We start from the raw sequence: 17036 nt of genomic DNA on the forward strand, positions 1-17036 counted from the left end.
TTGGTGGAGTCCCAATAGTTTATTTTTGGTTTTGTTTCCTTTGCCTGAGGAGATATATCTAGGAAAATGTTGCTAAGGCCAATATCAAAGAGCTTACTGCTTCTGTTTTCTTCTAGGAGTTTCAGGTCTCCCATTTAGGTCTTCAATTCATTTTGAATTTATTTTTGTGTATGGTATAAAGAAGTGGTCCAGTTTAATTCTTTTGCATGTAGTTGTCCGGTTTTTCCAACACCATTTATTAAAAAGATTGTTTTTTCTCCATTGTATATTCTTGTCTTCACCATTGTAGATTAATTGTCCATATAAGTGCTGTTTTATTTCTGGGCTTTCTATTCTGTTCCGTTGATCTATGTGCCTGCTTTTGTGCCAATACCATACTCTTTTGACTATATAGCTTTGCAGTATATCTTGAAATCTGGGTTTGTGATACCTCCAGCTTTGTTCCTCTTGCTCAAGTTTACTTTGGCTATCAGGTTGGTAGGATGTAGCTTTATAGCTGGTTTCTTGGTTGACTTCTTCATATCTCTATCACTTTGAGGGATGTTGTATAAATACAGTTTTAATTAATATTTGCATTGCTCATTTCATTACCACAGTGCCTACAGAAACCAGGATAAATCTGAAGGCTATGGTTGTTATTTTCTAATCCAGAAACCAGAAGTGCTTTTATTGTAATGAGTTCAGCCTTCAGAACGCCTGTTATGATAAAAGAGAAAAGAAGGAGGAAGGGCATTTCAAGCTCCTTGGGACTGGTGGTAAGTCATTCTGCAGGCAGTCTAGCCTCCACAGCCGGGTGCCCCTGGGTTTGAGTCCTTACCCGTCTCATCTATAAAATAGAGCAATAGTACTCATCTTGTAGCACTGTTATGAAGAAATATTAGGTTGTAAAGATGGTATATGTAAGTGCATGGCACACAGCAGGTACTCTATAAGTCAATATGGGTAGGACCACAGAAGTTGGGGAATTCAATATCCTTGTTTTGTGGACATAGAAGTCCAGAAGCCACGCAAGTAGAACATGGTTTTTTCCAAGTTCAGTGTTTTCCAATATGTTCTGCTTCTATGTTTTTGCCTTGGCTGAAGAGGAATGCGGTAAGGGAGGCCTGAAGAGAAATTGGGAAAAATTTAGTGGATAGCATTTTGTTATGGGCCTTTAATAATAGATTAGATTTCAAAAGGTGAAGCTAATAAAAGAAGGATATCCAGGTAGATGACATATCAACAAGAAGAGTCTGGACACAATAAAACTTGAGCCCTTCCTCCAAGGGAAAAAAGATCATATGATCCCTCTGAACAAACTATTAGACATAGGCTTGGAGGATAGGTAGTTCTCTTAATGAATTAGGGCTTACAGGGAGACCTCTGAAACTCTTATCTCTCTGTGTCATGAAATCTTCCAGGTATGTAGTTAGTAGGCATGAGAGACTCCCTTCTAAACAGGCTTCAGATGAGGAACTGGCTTATATAAGAACAGGGGTCTGGAGTGCTTCAGACTCAGTTTTGGGACATTACTTTCTCTGAATCCTTTCTGGAATTTGCGGGGCACCCAATATGGGACTGAGCTCTAGGGAGCCCATGGTCATGAAATTAGTCAAAATGGCAAGCAGAAGAGGAAAGGCTAGAAAGACTTGATAATTTAATATGAAAAACTGAGGTCTGAGGAAAAACTAACACAACCCCTGAAAGAGTATAAGCTTCCTGAGGGCAAGCACTGTTTTTGCCTTGTTCTCTGCTTTATTCCCAGTTCCAAGACATTACTTGGAAAGTGGTAGATGATGAATCCATACTTGTTGAATTGATTAATTACTTAATTTATTAACACATAAAAGAAGAAACTCTTGCCTTCATTCCAGTGGTTGGTGAAAAGCTCAGGACCACATTCCCGACAGTTCTTGGTCTCAGAATTGTTACCCAAATTCAGTGGGGTTTTTTCACCAAGAGCTGTATATGTCCCCCATTTCCTTCTGTCAGGGAAGTTCCTTAGGGTGACCCGTATCCAGAGCACAGATTCTCAGAGCTTAGTAATAGCTCTTCATCCATTTGACTCTTTTGAACATGGACTACCTACTTCCTCAACTGGACCATATGTAACTCCCAGAGGATAGACAATAACACAGAGGGATTAAATGTGTAAATTCTGGATGCTGAATGTGAGGGTTTAGATCCAGGTTTTGTCACATAATAGATTTATGATCCTGTGTAAGCTATTTATCTCCCCAAAGCTTTGTTTTCCTCATCTGTAATTTTGAGATGTAACAGTACTCAACTCATAGGATTTTTATAAGGACTAAAGTAAATGTGCTAATTTATGTAAAGCACTTTGCTTATTGCCTGGTACTTAATAATCTTGTAAATATTATTTCTCTTTTTCCTCTACTTTGTCCCTTACTAAAAAATCTTCTTTTTAAATTGTATATAATCTACAATCGACATTTAACATGTTTCATATTTATGAAAGTGAGATAAATCAATCTCACAATTGATGGTGTGTCCTAAGTGAATTGGCATAATTTTTATTTCTTTTTGCTACACGAATTAATAATACATCTTATAATTGATGGCATCCAAAATGAGATAAAATTGGAAATTATTGTTGTTACTGCTAATTTGACTACGTGAAGTACGCAAGGAGATATGGAACTTCAGTGTAGACATTGTACATCATTCTGGGGCATCAATTTTACTTGAAGATTTGGATTGGAAAAGTTGAATGCACTACCCAATTAAAAATTTTAAATGCTATTTTTTTATATTTAACAAACATGAATATAGTAAAGAGAAGTCAAGATTTACCTGAAATTTTTTTGACTTTTATTTTTTAATTTTTTTTTAATAATAATTTTTTATTATATTATGTTAGTCACCATACAGTACATCCCTAGTTTTTGATGTAAAGTTCCATGATTCATTACTTGTGTATAACATACCTGAATTTTTAATTGAAAAATGTAGCATGCCACAGAAACTTTGGCCTGAAATGCTGGATTTCTATTGTAGGTGTTCGTTATGCTTAGCTGCTTGGAGTAATGTGACAGAAAAGTGTGAGAAGCACAGTGAGAAGCAGTGGTGAGAAAACCAGACAAGGTCTCTGCCCTCATAGAGCTTAGAGTCTAGTGGAGGACAGACTTGAAAACTAATAACAGAGGTGGGGTGTTTTAGCTGCTGTGATAGCAATTGTTACAAGAAGCAGGTGAGCACAAAGGAGGACTTGGTTAGTTCTGGTGGTGGAAAAAGGGTGCCAGTGAAGAAGTCTTCTCAGAGAAGATGAACTTAAAGTAGATTCTTTTTTTTTTTTAACATTTTATTTATTTATTCGACAGAGATAGAGACAGCCAGCGAGAGAGGGAACACAAGCAGGGGGAGTGGGAGAGGAAGAAGCAGGCTCATAGTGGAGGAGCCTGATGTGGGGCTCGATCCCAGAACGCTGGGATCACGCCCTGAGCCGAAGGCAGACGCTCAACCGCTGTGCCACCCAGGCGCCCCTTAAAGTAGATTCTCGAACAAGGATATGGAGTTTGGGGAGCTGACAGGGCCTACCCAACAGGACACTTGTAGTCTTTGTCCTTTTTTTTCTGGGGCCTGAGATACTCTGCAAAGTATCAGGGAAGATTCTCACTGCTGAGATTTAGACATTTTTAGAGGAACTAGAATTTGCATTTAGTGGCCAAGGTCCTCCAAGGATTTGGTGGGTGGCCTTGCTTCAGCAGGAAAAGTCTGGGTCCGTTTGGAGCAGACTGACCCTTATTTAACCCACACAAAGAACTTTGTAACCTCTTCCAGACTTCTGAACCTCTGCTACAAGCAAAGCCTGCTTCTCAGATTTTGCTAGTAAAATATAAGTCCAAGCAACATCCTCTTCTTGGGTCATAAAACATTTATTTCCAGGCTCCTTCCAGTAGAGCCGGTGGTCAGTTCATTCTGTGAAATTCTGCCATTTGAACGGAACTATGTCTTCTTTTGTAGAGCTCCCTGGGCTGAAATTCAGACTTTCAATTTCTTGTCCTAAGGAGAGATACACATCCTTTAGGAAGAATGGTACAACAGTGACATCCTTACCCTTAGCACCTCCTCATTATCCCCAGAACAGCTGGCTTAATGTAACAGTAATTCACAGTCCTCAGCTGGATGGCTACAGAGAATTCGTCATTATGCAGAGTTCAGCAAGTGCCAGTAGTGTTATTGAAGTGGTAACTGAATTCGGTGAACCCTCTGTGGTCCAGACAGCATAGCACTGCCGGCGAGAACCATGCAGTGTGGTTAAGATGAATACGTTTCCAACCATAATGAATCTTCAAACTGAGCTCGATAGCACACAGCCAGAAGGACATACTGCTTTGATAATTTGATTTATGATATTGAGCATTTTGGATTGAAACCCGTCATGCAGAAGCCTGACAATGTGTACCTACAGGAAGATCCTAGAAGAAAATCCAGTCGAAAGTTCTATTGATAATCTCATCAAGCACAGATATGAATGTGACAAATTATTTCCTTGTGTAAAGGCGTCCTTGCCACATTCTTGAACTGAATCCTTGTGAAGTGGAAGAAGAAGTCCCAAATAATTTTCAATGGAGTGTGCCTTATCACTAAAAAGCAATTAAGTGCTTTCAAAATTTCACATTCACAGAATGATCTCAACAATCTCACTACTTTGCAATGCTGTTTCTAAAAGAGAACATTTATAGTTTGGGAAAATAGCACAAAAATGAAAACTGTTGGAATTGTTTTGGTTGCTGAAAATATCCTTGGCCTCATGGCTGTGGCTCTGAGGAAAGGAAAGAGCTTTGGCTCTGAGCTCAGGCAGACCCTGAGTTTGAACCCCAGCTTCTTCATTTACTGTGTCCTTAATAGGCAATTAGCTTCCTTTATACTCTCCATATTTCCCTGTAAAAATGAGGTCAGTAATGTCTACCTTTGAACACGACAAGCAGAGAATAAGGGGCAGAGCTCGGCTCTACTGGATACTTATTATAATAGCTGTCATTTGCTGGCCTACTATGTGTCTGGCACAGTCAAGTGCTTATGAACACATATTATCTTACAACAATGTGTGGTTGATACTTAAGGTAACCAATTCGGCCCCGTTTTCCTGGGACTGTCCAATCTTACTGAAAGTCCCCAGTCTCAGAAATCTTCCCAGTTCCGGACAAACGAAGGTGGTTGGTCACTCTATCAACATTATGGTCTCCTCTTATAGGTGTGGAAACTGAGGCTCAGAGAGTATGTACAAATTGCTCAATATCCCACAGCTGGGAAAGAGTAGGCCTGGTATTCAAATCTGGGCTTGAATAACTCCCAAACCTGCACACTTTCTGCAGCCCTCAGCCCTGCTCAGTAAATGCTGCTTTCCTTGCCAGAACGTTCTAGACCTAACAGATATTTATAGATCAGATCACATTTTTTCAAATGTCTTTAGTTATCATTTCAGGACTGCATGCATGCATGTGTGTGTGTTTGTGTGGGTCTGAGAGTGGGGGAATTGCTCTCCAAGTGACAGTGATAACGAAAATGATAGTTTAAAAGCCTAACATTTATTTCAAAGAACGTTCTATCTGTTGTCCATTCATTCATTTTATCCATTCATTTGTTTATTCATTCATTCATTCATTCATTCATTCATTCATTCAACAGGTATATAATGAAGTCTTACTGTGTGCCAGATACTGGGGCAGATACAAAGAAGATTAAGATGTTGGCCTCAAGATGCTTAATGTAATGGAATTTGAAGTATGGGTTGTAAAGTACTGTGGGGCAAGCCCTCCGTCATCCCCACCTCCCCTTTCACACTCAAGCCATGCAGATCTTCTCTAATGAAGTTCCAAGCTTATTCCTGACACTAGGTTTTTTGCATTAGCTGTTACTTCTGCCCGGAAGATTCTTTCTCCTAATCCTGGTCATTCAGATCTAAGATGAAATGTGACCTCTTCAGAAAGAGCTTCCTTGACCACCTCCAGCTCAGTTGGCCACCAAGAAATTCTCTATTAGATTGCCCTGTTTAATGATCCTCATAGGGTTTATTTATCACTATTCGATATTCTTCTTCATTGATCATTTACTTGCTTTTTGCCTGCTAATGCCAACAGAGAGAGTATAAATTCCAGGAAGGAGAGGTGACTTGTTTATTTTATTGCTTGTTTTATTTTCTCAGAATTTAAAACAATGCGAGACACCCAGAAGCGGTCAGTAAGTGTTTTTTGAATGAACAAAATGAATGAATTAGCAAGTGTTTCGGAGGCTGGAAGGCGCAGCCAACTCAACATGAATGAGCAGAGGTATGAGGGCAACTTTGCTCCAAGTGCTACTTGAATTGAGCCTTACCCTTTTATCCCCCTGCTTTATAGGTAGTATGTTCTCAGTTACAAAGAAAAGAATAGAAAAGAAAAAGGTAAAGAAATCACAAACAACAACAAAAAGGCCCAACTTGGCATAACACTATAATATTTTAGTGTGTATTGTCTCCTAGTTCTCTTTACATTTGTGTTCACAGATACTTTTGAACAAAGACAAATCATTTTTTTTTTCACAGTTCTATACTTTTCGTGGGAGGTAAGTATTTTCTTACATTTTCATTCTAAAGATCGCTTTGCTCTTCATCATAATGGCTGTACTGGGATTTGTCTAGCCAAATATACATCGTTGGACCTTTGGATGTTCCCGCTTTGCCATTGTGGACAATATTGGACTGAACAGCCTCACAGAGAGATTATCTTTGCATGGATTCACGTGATAGCCTAAATTAGAAACAAAAGGACTTTGAGTCCTAGATCCACTGGTTTCTTTTAACCACTTCAAAATTTTTAAGTTTCCACATGGGTAAAATGGGGAGGAGTGCTTACTTCACAGGGCCATTGGGCAAATTAAATGCTGTTAATGAGGGTAACGTGCTCAGCACAAAAAAGTGTGCAACAAATGTTAGCTATCCTTAACAATGTCCTTTGATTAAACTCTAGAAATCAAATTGGCTTTCCAATTAATCTTAAGGGACAAATAGAAACTTGAGAAATACATGGGCTGGGCAGGAGGCTGCACGTAGGGGAAATGAAGTTGGAGATAAGATTTTTTTTAAACTATGGAAGAACTATAGACCCACTGCATCAGTCAGAAACTTTAACATAAAGATTATATTAACTTTGACCCTCACACTGCCCATATGGCAGCCCTGTTCACTGCTGGGCTCTGCATTGACAGAAATATGCTTTTCTAGGCACATAGTAAAAGTAGGTTGATCAAGATAATGTTGGTGGTTTAAGCTGGATAATTGGGAGGATGGAGAGCAATTTGAAGCCTGGGAGGCACGTTTTGCTTGGCCCACATTCAGTTTTTAATACATAGATGTGTCTAGCTGGTTGTCCAGGAAAACATATCAGGGCTCGAGATGTTGGCTTGAGTAAACAGTGTGGAGACTATCTGAGACCTTGGCAATAGAGATCACCTAACTCAGAACTGTCTTTGTTTCTCTTCTGATAAGAAATTGTAAGCTCATCTAAAAATATCTGCTTTGCTTTCAATAGATGCTGTTGCTTGGTATCTGATTTAATTTGTATATTTTAATTTTATTTCTATTTTCCTTTTTATATGGAAGTATAAACAACATATAGTGGTATATTAGTTTCAGGTGTACTATATAATGAGACAGCAATTCTGTACATTACTCAGTGCTCATCAAGAGAAGTGTACTCTTACTTGCCTCTCTCTATTTCACCCACTCCCTGCTCACCTCCCCACTGAAAACCACCAGTTTGTTCTCTGTATTTAAGAGTCTGCTTTCTTTCATTTGTCCTTTTTTCTTCATTTTGTTTCTTAAATTCCACATATGAGTGAAACCATATGGCATTTGTCTTTCCCTGTCTGACTTCTTTCACTAGCATTATACCCTCTAGATCCATCCATTATTTATATTTTCAGTAAGCAACTCATAAGCACATAAGTAATGGCAGTCACACATTGATAAAATCATGTTTATTTAGTGATGTCTGACAAGTACAGAAAGTAAAAAGAATATTTTAAAAAATGTATAACTTATATATAAATACTTTAAAGGAGAAAAGCTGAACACATGTGGTGACATTAAAAGAATGTATACATTTAAGTTTGCAGCCTATGTTATAGCCTGACAAATTAGATACACATATGTATACACATATATCTTGTTCATGAGTTTGCATAATTAGGGCCCAAGGATAAGTTTTGGGCATGTCTACAATAATTCTGAACTCCCATAAAATTTGTGCTTTTTTACCACCACAGTCATGTTGATTTTGTTCTTCTTTCTCAAAATCTATGACCAGCACACTTGAAAGTCATTAAAGGTTGTAATCAGGTGCTTTGGGCCCCAGTTTACTCATCAGTAAGATGAAGAAAATCTCTGCTGATATGTTCTGCTTCTTCTGGATGAAAAAGCGGTGAGCCCCCAAAGCCTCCAGCATATAAAAATGTATGACTAGAGGCCTAGTCATCTCTATGTTAGGGGGGAGTTTTCTGTTTAGCTTCTTTCTTTGGAAAGGAGTCAACTTGTCTGCAATAGAGCAAGTTTATCACACCAGTTCACTTAACTAACAAACGTTCCCTTTCTGTAGATACAGCTTGTTTCCTAGTATGCAACGCAACAGAAGACTAATAGTTTCTGGATTTCAAACTGACGGGCTACACATTTCCTCACATCTTGAACTTGGGAGTTCAGAGTTGAGCCATTCAAAAAGAGAGGTCAACAGAGACTCAAGTCAAGCCTCACTATATGGCAAAATATTCGTATGACAATATGTTCAGTATGATATTGAACTTCACTGTGACATTCCTGACAGTGACATTTTCTTGATATTGCAGTAGTGTATAACAAAATAAGATGAGTGTAATGTGATAGTCTGCACAGTAAAACATGTAGCCGATTTCTCAAATTTATACAGATTTTCATTTGTAGTCAATACCACAGAAAAGTAAGTCATCCCTAAGTACTATCCTGAGCTTACCTTGATTTCAAGTTTACAGTTAATCATATCTTTCATTTAAAAAAAAAAAAGACAGATATAACTGACCTCATATGACCACAGAAAATACATAGGACTCAGGGGTAAAATAATAATTCTTCCTAATTTTTCTTATATTCACTCGATGGTGGGTAGCTACAGTTTGCCTCTGTAGGTATGCCTCTCAAGGATTACATGTTACATTTCCCCTCTGCTGGTGTTTGGTTTTAACTCTTGGAGGAAGGTCTCATGGTTATGAGGACAGTTGCTGTGACAGGTGCAGGTCCCGATGACCATCACTGGTTTCTTGATGATCTGCCCTGGGGAGCACTGGAACTCCACCTGGATGGTTTTGGTGTTGTGGGGGGTGCAGCAGCGGCCATCACTACAGACGCCACAGAACCTCGGCTTGTAGGTGTGCAGGCTGGTGCAGTTCTTGAACTGCAAGTGGATGGCTTTCAGTGACTTTGTGGTGCGGAGACACTTCTTTCCTTTCTAAGAAAGGAGAAAATGAGAGATTCATGGAATGGCTACCATTCCTCTGAGGGACCGTTTTAGGGATATGGAATAAATTGCTAGCTGCCTACCCCCTATCCATTGTTCTTTCTTCTTTGCTAACATGACATTATTGCGTTTGGGCAATTTGGTCAGCTACTAGTATTTGCTTCTCCAGAATATCTGGGAGCTTGGAATGGCTTTGTGATCAAATTCTGGCCAATGATACATAGACCAAGGGATTCTGGGAAACCCTTTGCTCTTCAGACAGGTACAGCTCTTTATTGCTTCCTGCATTCATTGTCTTTCCTGCCTAGAATGTGGAAACCATGCCTAATGGAACACAACTGTCTTTAGACCTTGTGGCGATAAGCATGAGGTTGAAAGTGTATATAAAGAAAGTTATTTTTTCAAGGCACTGGAACAATGCATTCTTAGGCATTATAAAGAGGAAGGGAATATAGCTGGTAGCATTGCACACCTCCTAATGTTTCAAATACTTTTCAAACATTAACTCATTTAACATTATTAACAACATTCACTCCTGCAAGGATCAATTATTCATGGAAGGAACAACTGTGCAAGTTTTACAGATGAGTAAATGGAGTCTCAAAGGCCTAAAGTCACCAGAAACTTCTAGTTATGGAATGTCTGACACAGGCCCATGCCTTCTATTATACTATAACATCAGGAATATCTAAGACAATAGGATTCAAGGTTATTTTCCACGAAGGCAGGGTAAATGGAGAATTTATTCAATATGCCATTAGTAATGGTTGATGAGGGACCCTCACATTGATAATTCAGCTCAACACTGACTCTATGTTTATTTCCCACTTAGATTTCTTCACCTAATAATTTGCCATAATTCTCCTCTGCTTTTCACTTTCCTAGGTACAGCCCAGAGCTGTGGAGTGATAAGGCTAGGGATTCTCTTAAATTAGTGGCTTTCAAACTTTACATCAGAATCTTCTAGAAGGTCTGCCAAAACACAGATTGTTGGGCCTTACACCCAGAGTTTCTGATTCAGTAGGTCTGATGTGGGCCCCAATAATTTGCATTTCTAACAGGTTCTTAGATGATGCTGTTGGTCTGGGGAGCCACACTTTGAGAAGCACTGGCTCATATTTAAGCATCTCTTGGTGTTAGGAAGTAATGATTATTATGCTAGTATTTCCCTAGATTCCAAATAAATTTTGGAATCCTTATGAAACGTATGTATCTTAAATAAAAATCCCCATAAAAAACTGGGTGCAAGTTACACAAACGAATATAAAAATTCTGGCAAAAGAAACAATAGAAAAGGCAAAATTTTGGAGGCATGACATGGAAAAGCCTTCTTTAATAAAGAAGTAGGTGTGTCCTTGACAATATTAAAGGCCCCTTGTTTCTTCCTTCTTCATATTTAATGTGTAGCCGATATTCTTGCCAATGTCCACAAAAAGGTACAAGGTCAGCAACATCTGTGTGTGTGAGACACAGAGAGAGAAAGAGAGAGAAGCAGAGAAAAACGGACAGGCGATGGGAACAGAGACATAGGGAAAGAGAGACAGAGAGAGGTGGCTTTGCGGGTGAACCCACATAACTATGCCACATGTATGCTGGAATTCCCCCAAGTGTGGGAAGGTGCAGCTTCTAGCATATAAGTTTGGGGATGTTTCTATGTGTTCTTTCAAAATTGGTGGAAGAAACATAAATTAGGACGGACGCCCAAAAGTCATAAAGCCATGGAGCCATATAACTAATATGACTACTGGAGACGTATTTTTGCAACAAATAGAAACGATGCGTAATGCTGAGAGAGTCATCTCTGCCCAGCCACTTTGTGAATTCATTCTATTTAATCCACAGGACAACTTGGAGGTACGTACTGTCAATGGCCTCATTGTATGGGGTACGGGATTGAGGCTGAGGTTAAGAAAATCCATCCAGATCCCACAGCTAGTTGGTGTGGTACACCAGGACTTCGGTTGTCTGGCTCCAGAGTCACACCCTTAAGCCTTAGGTGCTATTGCCTCAGGGGGGAGATATGTAAATCTTCCATTGTTAGACAGGATCTTGGCCTTAGGTTTGTACAAATTTCCATACAATGGTTCAATTTGCGTATTGCATTTATCTGATCTAGGGCTCCGGTAACAAGGCCTGTGATGTCATCAGGAACCAATCAGAGCTTCTGATCTGCATGCCTTATAGTCAGTGTTGACACACTGAGTTGATTCACATCCAGCGAAAAAGGAAAGAAATGTGCTATTTTATTTGGCACATATCGCCTTGTGCTGGCAAATGTACTGGTCCCACTAGACTCTTTTAAATCGTGAAAATAATTCCCAGACAACCATTCATTTATTCATCAACAATTGTTTATCAAGCGCACAATAGGGACTGGGTAGGATGTTGGGGACCGAGGGTTGAGTGAGGAAGATACAACTTCTACCCTGTGCTTCCTACAGATCGAGCCTAAAACTGAGGTCAGAAGTGACCTCTTTAAAATGAACTGCGCTTGGTGACTGAGCAGCCAGTGTTTTTCCAGGAATGGAATGAGGTTTGCCAGACCGGCTCAGCTGGGGACACTATTAGAGTGGCCAGCTCTTCCCTCTACCTGTGCACCTGCTGTGAGTTGCTTGGGATTTTTCAATACATGAGAGAGAGAAAGAGAGAGAGAAAAAAAAAAGAAGGTAAACTCCCTCATCACAGGAACCTCCCTGCCTTTTCTCTGGGGTTCACTCCCAGCTAGAGCTGACCTCTGAGTCTGCGAGTGTCACAGTGACTTTTTAGAGCCCGGACGCCCATGAGGCAAAGCTCCCTCCTCTGGGATGGGAGGCTGCCTCCAGGCTCCTACCTTATCTGCCGGCTGCTTGTGTTCTTGTTCACAGGGCCGCACCATGCAGAGCCGAGTCTGCTTCACCATTTCACACTGTGGATTCCTGTTGGTGACCCGGGTGGAAAAACCCATGCCACAGCTCTTGGAACACGCACTCCACTCTGTGGTCTGTTCAATGCAGTTGACGCTGGAGTCAGAGACTGCAACTCCTAGCGTGGCTTCTGTCCTGTAGGCTATGGGGTCGACCAAGAAAGGCGGCCAGATTGAGTAAGATGTGGGGTTGCCGAATGATCCTTTCAACCACCGTCGGAAAGAGGGTCTCATTCAATTCTGTACCTACTAAACTCAGGTGCTCTCGGGGCCAGAACTGGATCTCTGTATTTATAACACCTAAAAAGGTGGCATTTTGCTGGCACATTCTAGACCTTAAAGAAAGATTTGCGGAATGCCTGTCCACTTGTCCTGAAGATGTTTAGGAGAACCTGTCTTTAAGAAGCCTAGCAGTGTGAAGAACGTAGAACAGGATAGCATCAACAACTATTCCATAAGCAGTAGTGTTTTCAACGTATGATTTCATACAGAAAAAGGATCATGATGAAATTTTAATTGGATGAGCAATTAGAAGGTACTGACTCAAAATAGTGACGAAAGCTGACTTCATTCTAGAGAGTAAAACTGGTTGTTTGAATTATTGGGATATAGACACTTGGACTTTGCCTACAAAAATTTCTGTCTCGACACTTACTATGTACAGCTTGGGGCAGTTCTACATGGCAGTTTTCCTATCTGTAAGGCATGGCTGATAATTTCTGACCTCAGAAAAGCTGTAAAGCTCTGCGTACCGCCAGCATAAATAGTCCGGCTGATTCATGGCTTCTAAAATATTCTCTACTGGCTCTTGAATTTTTTTTTAAACTATCTCCTTTAGAAGACAAAACAAAAAGAAAAGCAAAACAAAGATCCTCGACCCTTCCTACAGCATCTGGAAAGGTGTCATTTCTCTGCGACACCTGCCCAGGGAAAAGCAGTGTTCTTTAGGAAGGCTGGTCTTGAGAGCACATAGGTAATACACAGAGTCTGGAAAAGAGTGATTTTTTTTTTCCTTTTATCTCTGTGATGTTCGTAAGGGTCATGTGGGGGTGGACCAAAATAGAAACAGTAGTCCTGCAATAAGACAGAATCAGCCCCCTTGCTCCAAAGAACCACTGAATACAGCAGATGCTCTTTAGGAGAAACCGTGTGCATACCTCAGTAACTTGGCTAGGGTTCGCACACGCGGTGTGTTCGATCTCAGCGGGCCATCTGGAATCCACAACTGCATGGCCAGACACTGAGGCCACTTTTTCTCAGGGCAAATCCAAAAGAGCACATGTGCTTCCTGCCTGCATTTATCCTGAGGGGTGAGCGCTCTCAGAGTTTCTTACCTGGCAGGGCGAGGCCTCCCAAATCCCCCTTCTCATTTGAGTCACAGACCCACTTTTCACAGCACTCCCCGGGCACTTCAACTTTTCTCGGAGCTGGGCAGTCGGGCTGGGGCAGGAGCAGGTCCTCTCCGCAGCGGGGCACACAGCCAATCTGCCCATCTCTGCAGGCACACTGGTATTTGCAGCTTGGCTGGAAGGTCTCCCCGCTTTGGTAAATGACCCCGTCAAACACACAGTTGTCTCCTTCTACCGCTAGAGCATTGGGGAAGCAAGGCAGAGAGGGAAGGGCAGAGAGAAAAATCAAGAACAGAGTGTAGTGGAAAAGTTAAAGAGGCTACACACAAACCCCAGGTCTTCCTTTTTCTCGTTGAAGTGATCTGTTTCTTCTCTCTCTCTGGCAGAGAGATTCCTCATGGAGGCCTCCCAGAGCAAGAAGAAAACTTGAAGACCATCCAATCCTGCCATTTATTTCACAGATGAGACAGGGGGCGCACCACCAAGAAGTGACACTCCCAAGGGGCCACGGCTGTTGCTCCCCAATGATAACGTCATTTTGCTAGAACCTCCTTAGATTCTCCTACTCCAGCAGCTTAGCATTAGAAAGGAAAAGGTGCACTTCATATTCTCCAAATAGGTTAACTGGTCAAATCGGGAAGGGTGCTAGGATTCCTTGGCATTCCAGCACAATAAATCATCACTAACTTAGAGAAGAAAGTAAAAGGCTATTGCAAGCCCTCTTATCAGGGGAGGCAGGGGCAGCCTCCAAGTAAATGGCGCACCACGTGGAAAAATGATCCCCAATCAGTTTCACCAGCCTGAATTGGTTGGTTGCCTGCATTTTATTCTATTCACAGCCCAGACTGGGGTTACATAGTCGTCCCACGAGACCAAAAGCTGCTTTAGCTCAATAGGTCCATTACAGGTGTGAAAACAAACCTGTTGGGCGGCAAGTGGGGGAACTGTGAGCTTGTGATTAAGCCCAAGATTCCATCACCTCCAAGCATCCCCTTGGAAATGTCCAAAGGAAATGATTTCACTGGCCCTAAACTCTGCCCTGCTCCCTGGCAAGGCTATCTAGATTCCACTCTAAGGAGGCAAGTGATGAATGCTTCTCACCTTTTGCGGGCGGGTTTCCTCTGGCTTCTGGCGCTCCCCAAAGCTGCAAGCACCCCCCACCCCCACCCCTCCCCAAGACCATGCCTGGAGCACAGTAAGCGCTCCACAAACATCACCTGCTGCACCATTCCCGTTATTATTATTTGCATGTTATCCTCAGGGAAGGGGAGAAGGAGAGGAAAGGGGCAGCAGGCGGGAGCGGAGGACAGGCGACACAGGGGGCCGGATTACCCATGCAGATGCCGGTTCCCGCGCTGGGGTCCGCTCTGCGATCGCAGAAGAGGCCGCGGCTCTCCTCGCACGGCTCCAGCAGGGAGCAGCTCTCGCCGCGCTGGCGGGCGCACACCAGACAGCAGGAACAGTCGTCCAGCACCGCTCGCACCCCGGGGGCGCAGGTTGGCGGCGTCTTGGGACACCGGGCCGGACACTGGGTGGGACAGCGCTGGGTGGCAGCGACCTGGCGCGGGCGGGACAAGAAAGACAAAGCTCTCAGCAGGGACGATCGAAGGCGGAGCGACCCGGGCCCCGAGCAAGGGCCGCCCTGGAGGGCAAAGTAACCAGAGGCACCGGAGGGGTGCGCCGCTCACCTGTCCCAGGACATGGAGCAGCAGGAAGGCCAGGCCAATGCACCGCTTGGGCGGACTCTGCACACTCTGCATGATCAGGCTTTTCCCTCTCGCCTTCAGAAACAAGACTGGGCGCCGCAGATCCGCCCCGCTCGCCCTGCTGCAGGTCGGGCGCCCGCCTCTGTTCCCCGGCCGCACCGGCTTAGGTTTTATAGCGCGCTCGCGGGACGCGCTCAAGCCGGTTGGCTGCAGGGCAGGGAGGAAGTGGGGGGGACCGGCTGGGTGGGGAATGGAACGAACCCCGGGGTTGCCATGGCAATTGGCCGTGGGTGCCGCTCTCCTTAGGGCGCGGCCCTGGGGCCTGCGTGTGCCTGTGTGTGGCGACTGGCTTTTCCCGGAGCGCCGGGAGGGGCAGGGTGGAGTCGCGCGGCCGGGACCCAGGGCTCGCTCGAGCGCGTGGGAAGGAAACGCCCGTTTCCTCCTGGAAGCTGCTTTGCCTTCCCCCAGGACCGATACACCGGCGCTCCCCACCGCGCCGCGCGCTGGCCGCTCCAAGCGGGGCTGCGAACGTGGGGCTCTCCTCGAGGGGTGCCTGCAGTTTGGGGCCATCTGTGGGGGGTTGGCGAAAGTCCCAGGGGTTTAGTCATAAGGGAAGCACATGCAAGTTTGTCACCGTTTAGGGCACTCTTTGAATGTGTTGAGGGGAGGGGAGGGAGGGAAGCAGAAAGAGGAAAGAAAGAAAAGTGGAGGGAAAAAAGCAAGGAAAGAAAAGAGAAGACAAAAGCAAAGCATAGCATCGCAGCGTTAGGATGAAGGATGCTGTTGGCCAAATGGCAAAAAGTTCCTTTGATTCTAATCATTCCAAGCCCCCACTGATTCTTAAGCCCCCTCCTCCCGATTCCGCAGGCTTGAAAGAAAGAAAATTAAAACATAATAAAATAAAACATAAGAGCCTGAGGTAAATACAAGCTTTCTGCCTGATAGAAAAAAAGCCTTGAAACACCTGTTGTATGACACCTCACGTAAATCAGCCCATGTCAAAATCCAAGAGTCTTTGAGACTTAGTGAGGCAGGTTAGCCACTGTCAGCCACTGTCCAAACCTCAGTGAATTAGGTACGGAGCGAGGACGCATTTGCTTTACTTGGCTGACCCCTCCAGAACAGCAAATCTCTCTCTCACCTGGCATCCATGTTTAAAAAATGGCCGCTTTGAAGCAATTGTCATCTTTCATGAGAATGAGAGCACTTTTACTGCTCCAGAGGTGATATTGCTTGATGGATTAAAAGAAAATTTCTCTCCTTCAACTTTGCTGCTGCCTCTGGGATAACTATGCCCAGCTCCTCTGAGGATAGGCTCAGTGGAAAGACACCTTATGAGAAAAAGTATACAGTCTTGTGATGTAACTCTAGACTTGAAAAAGAAACACATTTCCTCTACATCATCCGTCTCCAGCATGAAGGAAAGCAAAGGCAGCTTGTGGAAGGGGCCAGGGCTGCCCTTGCAATGCCTGTTCCCCAGGCTGAAGGCACCCAAGCCCCTTCAGGAGAGTTCTCTGAGCCTCTTGAAACTGCTATTCTGTATTCCCAAGGCGGCAATAATTCTGCTTTCTTTGGGGTAAACCAGACTCAGCAGTACCCACAGCTTGACAAG

General features: G+C 43.1%; 1 protein-coding gene across 1 annotated transcript; it reads right to left on the reverse strand.

Annotated features, from left to right (window-relative positions):
* Positions 1-7940: 7940 nt before the first annotated feature.
* Positions 7941-15591, reverse strand: CCN3 (cellular communication network factor 3). Its single transcript, XM_045805748.2, has 5 exons — positions 15407-15591; positions 15051-15276; positions 13704-13955; positions 12298-12512; positions 7941-9458 (listed from the first exon to the last, which is right to left on the reverse strand). Exons 1-5 carry the CDS (start codon positions 15476-15478, stop codon positions 9162-9164), a joined length of 1062 nt encoding a protein of 353 aa, XP_045661704.2. The 5' UTR covers positions 15479-15591; the 3' UTR covers positions 7941-9161.
* Between the last annotated feature and the right edge of the window lie 1445 nt (positions 15592-17036).

The sequence above is a fragment of the Ursus americanus genome, chromosome 9, assembly GCF_024610735.1.
Source record: "Ursus americanus isolate L20-20 chromosome 9, mUrsAme1.1.p, whole genome shotgun sequence".
NCBI classification, from domain to species: Eukaryota; Metazoa; Chordata; class Mammalia; order Carnivora; family Ursidae; genus Ursus; species Ursus americanus.